Source organism: Dreissena polymorpha, chromosome 6 (genome assembly GCF_020536995.1).
Source record: "Dreissena polymorpha isolate Duluth1 chromosome 6, UMN_Dpol_1.0, whole genome shotgun sequence".
Taxonomy (NCBI): domain Eukaryota; kingdom Metazoa; phylum Mollusca; class Bivalvia; order Myida; family Dreissenidae; genus Dreissena; species Dreissena polymorpha.
In genome coordinates this window covers 12,717,150-12,728,472 of record NC_068360.1, presented here as the reverse complement: position 1 = coordinate 12,728,472, position 11,323 = coordinate 12,717,150, and the positions used below count along the sequence as shown (strand labels likewise).

At 35.4% G+C, this 11,323-nt stretch overlaps 1 protein-coding gene and 1 long non-coding RNA gene across 2 annotated transcripts; both read right to left on the bottom strand.

Moving 5' to 3' along the window:
* Positions 1–6,659, bottom strand: LOC127834787 (uncharacterized). Its single transcript, XM_052360823.1, has 4 exons — positions 6,576–6,659; positions 5,188–5,315; positions 1,976–2,078; positions 1–508 (listed from the first exon to the last, which is right to left on the bottom strand). The coding sequence occupies exons 2-4, from the start codon at positions 5,305–5,307 to the stop codon at positions 306–308; spliced, it is 426 nt and encodes a 141-aa protein (XP_052216783.1). The 5' UTR covers positions 5,308–5,315; positions 6,576–6,659; the 3' UTR covers positions 1–305.
* Positions 6,660–7,693: 1,034 nt separating this feature from the next.
* Positions 7,694–8,787, bottom strand: LOC127834942 (uncharacterized). The gene is made up of 3 exons (XR_008028291.1): positions 8,774–8,787; positions 7,872–7,948; positions 7,694–7,754 (listed from the first exon to the last, which is right to left on the bottom strand). It is a non-coding gene; the product is annotated as an uncharacterized LOC127834942 (long non-coding RNA).
* Between the last annotated feature and the right edge of the window lie 2,536 nt (positions 8,788–11,323).

Below are 11,323 nucleotides of genomic sequence, written 5' to 3'. Positions count from 1 at the left end.
TATACATGCAGTAACATCAACAAGAGTTACCCAAAAAGTTAATTCATTTACTGTTATATTCACTACGTCATACATACGAGCCTAGGTATGGCCAATTTTAGTAGCCGTATTCTTTTTAATACGCTTATCCACAACAGTGTTTTCTTAAAACTTTGTCTTTTCCGTGAATATACATCTCTTTGATTTATATGACATACTGAGAGCACAATTTAATTAATCTAATTTATGAGGTCCCAAGATTTTATTGTTTTTCATTCCACTACATACTCAACAATGCTTCGCATATATACAAGGCCACACAGACGTCATGTAGAGAAAGCCTGCAGGTGCAACCCGTTCACGGAGCCCGTTTCAGGCCGTATGAGCACGGCGCCCATGTATAGTTCCGTGTTCTTTACCCCGAGGGTCGTCTGGGAGTCGAGCAGCTGAACCTCCACGGTGTCGTCCGCCTTGAGTGTCATAGTACCGGCCAGCACACAAGGCTGCTGGATGAACTGACTGTGCAGAGCTGTGCGTGACGAAGGAATACAATGATCAATATGTCGGTGTTGATGTTTACATTTTACGACATAGCATTATCAAGAACAACGTACACGTGTCAATCAAGCATACACGGGTATTGGTTGAACTACTTGCAAATAGCTGGGACTGTGTTGTATAGCTACTGTATTAATGACAAAGTAATGACTATGTGTATTTGCGGTATGCCATTTTCTGATCGCTACTTTGCCGACCAATGAATCAGTTAAATTGTATATACAAGTTTGATGCGTCCTTACGATAATGGGATATAATAATCGCTATTCATGAACGCTCGTATTATAAAGACCATGACATTCAGATAATGTGAAGATGCATCATGATTTTGTTTTTATATTAACAAGTTTCCGTTTTACATCCTTGTCTACGGAGTTAATAGATAGATATTAACTGTGTAATGCAGGCAGTTTGTACGCTATTTCTGCCAGAAAAGAAATAACCAATCCTTTTTTGATCGATGGTTAAACAATATAATTTGAATTTGTCAAAGTATTAGTTTCAATTCTGTGGATGATCTGTCAGATTTCCTATGATTTAAGCAATTCTTTATCAATCAAAAGCATTTGTTAAATATTGCTATGATAATTGCATTAAATATGTAAAAGATATTATAAAAGGCAATGTAAATCATGTTTTTCATTGCAAGAGTCACAAATCAAAATAAATAAGCCAGTCAACTTCTTACTATTTGATGGTATAAAAAGCTCCTTTCTACACATATTGCATTAATGTATAATTAACACAGTAGAACGAACTTTTCTCGACTCATATAAAACCTTAAACTCTGAATTCAATCAATAAATTATTACATAATATGCTAAAACTTAACTATTACATCCTAACACGACAAACAAAAGGAAAGAATAATTTGGAAATATACCATACATTTAACATTGTTAATTCAATAGACAAGTTTTTTACAATATAACAAAAAAATCATATATCAAATGGTTGCAAACTAGGATTATCGGCAAAGTCTTTTAAACACACCACGTGTCTCAAAGTAATACATGCACTTTTGACACATTTTTGAAAAAACATTTTAACACTTATTTCGAAAATGTAACACGCTACAAATACTAATTGGATATTTCTCTGATAGCTTCACAATGGTTATACATGTATACACAAAGAAATAAACTACAAAAGGTTCCTTTTTCGTCATGGTAATACAAATGAAATCGACAATGGCTTTATTTTTTCATGAGCATTTTTTCATGCAAAAGGAAAGAAATTACCCAAAATTTTAAGGGGCCTTAAGGTTAGCCTAATAAAAGCTCTAAATACTAAGGCATGCATAGCGAGTGAATCAAAAATAGAAATGCATTGAACAGTTAGAAGAATAGAGAGTTATTTGCCGTTTTCCGTTCCTTCATTCTAACGTAATGTATAATACATAGTCGCATATATTTTAAATTGTTATAAGAATATTTACCTTGGTCGTGCGGTGGACAGGTAAGAGTTCCCAGTAACTCGAAGCCGCTGGGGCTTCTGTGCAGGAGCACAATGCCTTTGTTCCGCCCTGTTCGAAACTGGGCCTGTCAATACAGTATGCACAGCAATAATTATTCAAATTTTCTCAATATTGTACTGGTTTATTTAACAAAAAAGACGTATGACATGGGCATGTATTATTTTCTGTATATCCGAGATATTAAATGTTTATGTATCCCACCACTATAGTGGGGGACATATTGTTTTTGCCCTGTCTGTTGGTTTGTTGCTTTGTTTGTTTGCGCCAACTTTAGCAATTGCCATAACTTTTGCAATATTGATTATAGCAACTTCATATTTGGCTTGCATGTGTATCTCATGGCGCTGCACATTTTGAGTGGTAAAAAGTCAAGGTCAGGGTCATCCTTCAAGGTTAAAGGTAAAATATATGGGTCAATATCGCTTATTTTATGAACACTTTTGCAATATTGAAGATAGCAACTTGATATTTGGCGTGCATGTGTATCTCATGGAGCTGCACATTTTGAGTGGTGAAAGGTCAAGGTCATCCTTCAAGGTCAAATGTCAAATATATGACGACATAGTGTTTCACAAACACATCTTGTTTTCTGGAGAAAATCTATTTACTTGATATTTCAGATTGTTTTGCTGCACAAATTAGTCAATATGAATATTTTAGATATTTTGCTCACCAAGATATACCCAATTTGCTGGATATTTAAGATATTCTTTTTGCCGCAGAGAAAAAAAAATTACTCTATATTCAGATGTAAGTGCTACTCTTTATAGACCATTATATATATTTTTATTTATTTTTTATTTTCAAACGAGACACACCAAGTTTACTTGATTATTTCAGATTGTCTTTCAATTTACAGGCTGTTATAAGTATTTGTGTTGCATATATTCTATCTTTCGAACATAGATCCAATGTATTCAGGATTATTAGTATGTTTGCTGCCATAGAGATCCAAGATTTCTGGATATTAATTATATTCTTGCTGCTTTGGGTAGATCCGGTTTATCGGAATATTTTTTCTATTCTTTCTACCCTAGAGAGATCCAAATATATTTTATATTATGGATATTCTTGCCTCCATAACCAAGTAAACTGCGTCTATCATGTGGTGCAAGAATATCTGCAATATCCAGTAAACTGGGCCTCTGTAATTTTGATTATTCAGATATTATTGCTGCTCAAGAAGAACGCAGTGAAAATCTTAAATCGATATTCCTAATCTGAAACCCATTTTAAGCAGCAATATTAGCACAATATTATCAAATCAGTTTTGCTAAGATTTCAGAGTTCGTTGAAGTATGATTCATCGTGATTGTGGTCTTTACCGAACATTGATTTGATAACATGACACCAACTGGTTTTCAGAACATAATAAAACAAAACAACGCATGGACAACAGTGCATTTATTGCAATAAAAATACCAACATTGATGACGAAATGAACAAACCTTAAATACAAGTAATATGGATAGCTAAAATCAAACAACCTGTTGAGCATACCCAATGTGCGCAATAGAAAAACGTCTCAGAGATCTCGGGTATGACAAACCGTACAATTCTAAGCCTTATTACGTCATACACAACACAAGAATGTAAACATTTACGTTCAAAATTAAATAAATCATTAAAGAAATGTTGTTCAACTCCAAGAAAGTGAAGTTTCGAATAATCGTCAGCTTTAATATTCTCCTGGATGGAGTTTTTGCATTTAGTCTTTTATCTGTCTGTATGTGTATTTTTGGGACACGTGGACTGGTGATAAATATGCCTTAAACATATAACACAATATTCGATTGGATCGGAAATATGGAATTGATATGTTTACGGTTCCTCTGGATATTGCATAAGAAAGTAAGAAGTGAGTCTTTGCAGCTCGGGCTGATAGCTTTGATTTTTGTAAACAATTAGATAACTTTAAGATTGCTGCGTTAAAGTTCACAATACTCACCAATTATATGATACATTGATATGATATATGATACATATGATACAATTATATGATACATATTGCGATTGATTAACAATCTATAAAATAAATAAGCAGATAACAATAACAAACATACAGCACGTATAAGTGTTTGATAAACGTTTATCACGTTGCACATAGATCCAATTTAGGTTGTGGAGAAGACATATCATACGCAATACACCTAGAAATATATGACTAACATGTGGATTGCAGTGAATATCCCCAAGAATAGCCTCGCATCTAATAGAACATTCGTCTGAACACGTACTTATATAACTAGTAACTTGATATTAACAATTACGAGTTTAAGAAGTTGTCACTATAGGTTAGATGTTCCGTATGCAATGAAAGTGCCTTTCAGCGCTAACCACATCTGATATGTATATGTGTTTGCCTGCTCCACATGTGGAGTTCAGAGCGTGTTCAGCTGATATGCCAATGCACCGATATATGTTATCTCTTTAGTCAGATCAACCAAAACATGCTTGCTGACGCTTTCTAATCGTACGCCATCACCTTGCTTCAAATGAAGCACACCATTTATATTACAGGCCTCAAACGGACCATTGTTGATGGTCATGGCAGTGTCTGCCCGGGTAACCTCCTGACACCTCAGAGTGTTATGCCGGCGCGTATTGCGCGTGTGCACGAGCAGTATGGCCCCATTGCCCGCCTCCCCGTCACTCCTCATACTTTCATCCACATTGAACGGCACCTGTAACATGAAAGTTTAAGGAGTTCAGGAGAAGCGTGCAGTGTAAGCAGCGTCTCATCCGTTTGGATCACCACCGTGTATGTATACAGAGGATCACCACCGTGTATGTATACATATAAATTTATATGATGTTTTCATGTGTATCATTAATAAGGACTATATTGAAAGGATGTATTATTGTCATGTGGGTAAATCGTGGGTCAATCATGATTGTTAATGTGTTTACCAATCAGTTGATATATATAAAACAATATAAAGCAGTGCATATGGCAAGTAAATGATGGATGCAATACACTATGCATGCAATCAGATCTATTGTCGGTGTATATTCTTATGTTTACAATACCAACCCAGGTACCTTTGAATAAATTTTATAGTATAACAGACTGACAGAAGAAAGTAAAAGAGTTCAAAATATAAATGTCATTTGTACTGTGTCTTATCAAAATATACATCGGTGCTTTCGTAAATGGACAATGGTTTACTTACATGTGCATATATGTGGTATAGACCGGAGTATCTCGCCCTGAACTGGCCGGTGTTATTATCGAGGTCGAATAGGCGGCGCTGGCTGTCCGCGCTTGTAGGAGCGAACATCTTCAATGTCATGGGAGCTTCTGAAATAGAACGATGCTTATAATTCAAGGTTATTACAGGCTAAGATGTACCGCGGTGCATTATAGGAATACATCCTAAGGTGTACCATGGTCTATTATAGGAATACATTCTAAGGTTTATCATGGTCTATTATAGGAATACATTCTAAGGTGTACCACGGTCTATTATAGGAATACATTCTAAGGTGTACAATGGTATATTATATAAATACATTCTAAGATGTACCACGGTCTATTATAGGAATAAATTCTAAGTTGTATCATGGTCTATTATAGGAATACATTGTAAGGTATACCACGGTCCATTATAGGGATACATTCTAAGGTGTACGGGGTCCATTATAGGAATACATTCTAAGGTGTACCACGGTCCATTATAGGGATACATTCTAAGGTGTACCATTGTCCATTATAGGAATACATTCTAAGATGAACAAGGGTACATTATAGGAGTACATTCTATGGTGTACCACGGTCCATTATAGGGATACATTCTAAGGTATACCACGGTCCATTATAGGGATACATTCTAAGGTGTACCATGGTCCATTATAGGAATACATTCTAAGTTGTATCATGGTCCATTATAGGGATACATTCTAAGATGTACCTTGGTCCATTATAGAAATACATTCTAAGGTATACCACGGTCCGTTATAGGGATACATTCTAATGGGTACCATGGTCTATTATAGAAATACATTCTAAGGTGCACTATGGTCCATTATAGGAATACATTCTATGGTGTACCACGGTCCATTATAGGGATACATTCTTAGGTGTACCATGGTCCATTATAGGAATACATTCTAAGGTATACCAAGTTCCATTATAGGAATAAATTCGGTTGTGATTTAACTATTGGAGAGTAATGAGAAGTTATACTTCAATGGCAACTTGGTTGCATTTATATGTTAATGAGACCCTCTGGTATAGGGCATCCCAGTGAATATAAGTATGCAGGTACTTAAGCTCAAACGTTAAGTTGCACAATCCATCGAAAAAGGTCGAGCAGGAAATATGCTTCGTGCAAGGTTTTCTCCAACATAAAAAGCATGTGCGTTCTTTCTAATAATGAGCAGAACGTTTTATGTGTTACTTACATAAATCAGAGATACTAAACATTTAATTTTTACACATATGCTTTTAATTGATAGTGTGCTGTATGACAGCAATGACTGATATGTCCGACCAAACATTGATCGCTTGCACAAGCCGGTAATGGGATCAAGGTTAAACATGCCGGCGATTGAGGAATACCTTGTATTCTCAGTGATCGGTTCCGGTACAGCGTCCCGCTCCATTCGGGAATCTCAACGCTTCGGTCTGCAAACAAAGGCACGATAATGGGTTACCTCACAATACACTCACGTCATGATCACGGACGTACATCAATTACATATTTTGATTAATTATATAATTGTGATTTATTGTAATTCATATTTTTAACTATGTACAAATTAAGTTACAAATACATGAAATAGGTCATTATTTTATTTTTGAAAAACTAATTCGATCCATAGACATACTACAGTATTTAAACGCCGTTAATTGATTTAATTTTCATATTCAAATGTTATAATAAATTTATTTTGCTATGTGTTTTCAATTCTGTTCAATTTATATTTAGTTTTTTAATCATTCTATTTGATTAAAAACAAAAAAGCACAACAACCACACCACGTGAAAGCATTTGTGACAAGTTGTTGAAGCACACTCGTTTGGACGTGGAAGTTGAGTGGTGGAGGGTACAAACCCAGTTTATCGTGCGCCAATCTCTCTCTCTATATATATGTATATATATATATATATATATATATATATATATATATATATATATATATATATATATATATATATATATATATATATATATATTTTTTTTTTTTTTTTTTTTTTTTTTAAATCTACAATATTTAATTTAGTAGTACTAGCAATTAGTAACTCACAATGTTCGAAGGTGATTATTGGTGTTAGGGGGGAGGGGAATATACGAATATATGCGTTTGCATAAAAAGCAGATGGATAATGCAACACACAACGATGAAAGCCAGTTATGCTCCTACTAAGAGATTCTATCTATGAGAGTATACATACGCTCGTTTCCTGTTTGTGCTACAATGCATAGTACATATAATTCAAATGGAAATGCAGATATGCCTTTTCTTTTTCACACGTTCTATTTGTTTCCATTATGTTCTCCCGACATTCATCATTGTTTCTTTATTTTTACATTTTTTTACACACAATGTACAACTTACGTTGAATTATATATAGACAGAACAATGTGTTTTGTCTGAGCCTGTACTACTTTGGTGTTTGGTGTTCAGTCATCAAGTATTTATACTTACTAAAAGCATTTCCAGGTTCAAATTTGCCCATCTTTTGCTGTATAAAAGCTTCATCCACGGCGGTTGTGTAATGATCAATTCCTATAAACTAAAGCAAAAGTTCGTAAAATGTTATATTCTAAATAAAAAGGATATCATTTAGCGTACGAATTACTTAATTACATTTTACGTTGCTCTTAATTTACAGACAAGTTGTGTAACCTACGTGTTTATTGTCTTTATTGTCTTCATTTGATCCTTGTATTTGATAAAGCGCCTTTTCGACTGTTTTGTTTATCATATCTACAAAAAAGCAAAACATATTATGTCTATTTGAAGTGTATTTCAATAATGTTTTATATAAAATCCAACAAAAGCAACCATTTACTCGCCATCATCTCGCGTTATTCAGCAATTACAACTTTTGAGTAACACTGATAACTTTTTAATTGATAAAGTATATAATATAAAATCGTTATTTTCATTGATTTTGAGGAGTGCACAGTTCATCTGCTATTATTATTATTTACATGTAACACTTGCCTGGACAATAACGTGACAATCCCCTTCGATGTGAACTAGAATCAGTGTATTGAACGACTAGGGGAGCCTGTTATACGGTCATGCATTAAACGGCTACTCTAAGAGAATCTAATTATTATGAAGTATTAAACGGCTTGTTTGAGGGAATCGATTAATGCGGCCATGTATTGAACTGCTAATTTGAGTTGATCTAATGAAACGATCTCTTTGATGTTATCTAATGTTATGGTCATGCTTTAATGGTATCTAATAAAACATTACATTTATACGGTCATGTATTGAACTTCCACTTTTAGGAGATATAATTATACATTACATTTATACGCCATGTATTGAACTTCCACTTTGAGGGGATCTTATTATACATTACATTTATACGCCAATGTATTGAACTTCCACTTTAAGGGGATTTAATTATACATTACATTTATACGGTCATGTATTGAACGGCCCTTCTTCTTGCTATATATTGTGGGTGAGTGATCGAATTATATGGCAATGCATCGAAAGTTTACTATGGGTTAGAATTTGATGATATGACCATGTATTGAGTAGCCGCTTTGATGGGATCTAATGTCACCCTACCTGATAGGCGTGAAGTCAACGCACCCTGGATCATTGGCCCGAGTTCCTTTTTAATCGCCCGGCAACCTGGAGCCAAAACTCAATCGTTGAAAAAACTCAAAGATTATTATTTATTGTGACAAAAATATAATATTGACCATGATTTAATTATCCCAAGTCAATTATTTAGTTACTAAACGTGTGTAAGTGCAAGTCGTTTTGGATATAATACAACCTTGAATTATTACAGTTTTCTTGTTGTTATGGTTGTTTTTTTGTTGGTTCATTATGCATTCAAAATCTCCAATTCTTATACTATTCTATTGCTCTGAGGTCCAATATATATTTCATATCATGAGTGAGCTCGAGCAGGTGTCAACGACTTACATTTGTCTTCCTTGTTCTTGGGATTTCTTTTATTGTCGCGTTCTTTGTTACCGTTCCTTTGTCGCTTTTTCTGGCGAGTTGGACTCGAGCTGGTCTGGTCGTCAGAAGCTGTTCTCTTCCGTTTTGGTACGCTTTCTTCCCTTGTTAGCTGGAACGTTATATATAAAGTGTTTGTTTCAACCACAGTTTGAGACAGCATGCTGTGGTTCTTCTATCAATCAAGGTTCGCGATCTCCCTGATACGTGTGATTTTTATTTTTATTTAAATCTGTTTATAAATGTGTCTCACACGATACATTTCACCAAACATTTTCAAGTCAATGTGCAATTGGTTAAAACGCTGTTGCATTGCATTCGCAAGCCAGTATCCATAATTAAGACGTGCTATCGTTAATTTTCGTATACCAGCATTTTATTTGTTCGATTTGTAATGCCGTGTTGGACTCGAACCGTTTCATAGCCGTTAACTATTCCGTGTCGGACTCGAACCGTTTCATAGCCGTTAAATATGCAGTGTCGGACTCGAACCGTTTCATAGCCGTTAACTATGCCGCGTCGGACTCGAAGCGTTTCATAGCCGTTAACTATGCCGCGTAGGACTAGAACAGTTTAAAGCCGTTAATTCAAAAGCCGTACAGGGAACAACGATAAGAAAAAAGGAAACTGTTGTTTGATGGCACTTGACAACTGAACAAACGAAAACAAATAATGTCTTGGTTTATCGAGAAAATGCAATGCGTTTATTTCTGCCATTAATGGAGTGGATGAAAATATAGTCCAAGATCGACATAGTCAGTTCTTAAATGTTTACTTCGTTTCCCCGTGCTAAATGATTCAAAGTAACATGTTCAGGAACTGACGATGTTAGAACATCGATCTCCTTTTTGACCCACTGTTCCACGTTTTAATATCAGGAAATATATGTAATATTAGTCAATTAGGGAATAGGGGAATGCCGTTATCAATAAATGCTTCCTCTTTCAGTAGCAAAACCTAAAACACCTTTAATCAAATTACGTTGGGTCATAATAATTCCGGTCAAAATCGTGTTTCAATGTATATAATGTACAATTGTTATAACTTATTGTATGTCCTTTCAAATAAAAAGATATACGTTTCCTACAAGTTTTTTTGACATGCATAAATGATGGTTGAGGCAAAAATGAAAAATAAATAATAAAATAAGATCATATGTAAAAAATCTAGATTAAACTAACAATTTGAAAACAATAATTCGAAAGTTCCTGCTTATATACTGAATACTTTCAGACGCGAGTCAGGTTAATACGTAGATTAACACAAGTACACGTATCTGGCACATGTCCATTAATACTATCCGGTCGTGATTGGATACGTGTAATAATCTAAGTTATCTTGCATTTTGGTAAAGATAAAAACGTGAACGATATAATGCATATAAGCAGTCGTCCTATAAAGTTCTAATAATGCATGCACTGGATTGTGACCGATATGTTTATGTGTGAACTGGTGTACAGCTTACCTCTATCACTTGGCCGTCGTAATTCCCTTCCTGGTTGTCCGTGTATAGCCCCTGGGGGTCCGCCGTAGGCCTCCCTGCCCTCACCTCTTCCCTGACGATGGTCGTCAGCTCGTCCCGGAAGTTCCGTGTCTGGATCTGTACGTACATGTGCACAGTGAGGCCGCACGCGACCAGGGTGAGAACGCAGGCGACACATGCCACTGTGGCGGCGAGGTCTAGGGCGCGCCGGGGTCGAGGGGCCGACAGCTCCTGCATAGTCGCAAAGAAGCGTTCACCGCGCACTTGATGTTTCGTGGTCATGCTCTCTTCGTCGGAAACAAACTCCATTGCAATATTTCTGCAGTGCGTTATTTTGATTATGTCATACATATAAACAGACAGTTCGACGGGCATTGATGTATGAGTCACCGATACCTATTGCCGATACAGATCAGCTGTTCTTCGAATGTAATCAAAATGTTAATAGCGAGTTCATTTTGCAATTAGGGTTATTTGTTATTAAATGGGTAAACGTTAAACACACGCAAATGTTCTGCTACCGTTTAAGCTGAATTGATCACGTTAAACCAGTTATCGTAACCCGACACCATCGTTAATGGAAAGTTTAATAACGTAAATAAACACATATATACTTAAACACAGAAAACTGTTATCTAATACCGAAAGTGTCTTCCACGAAATCT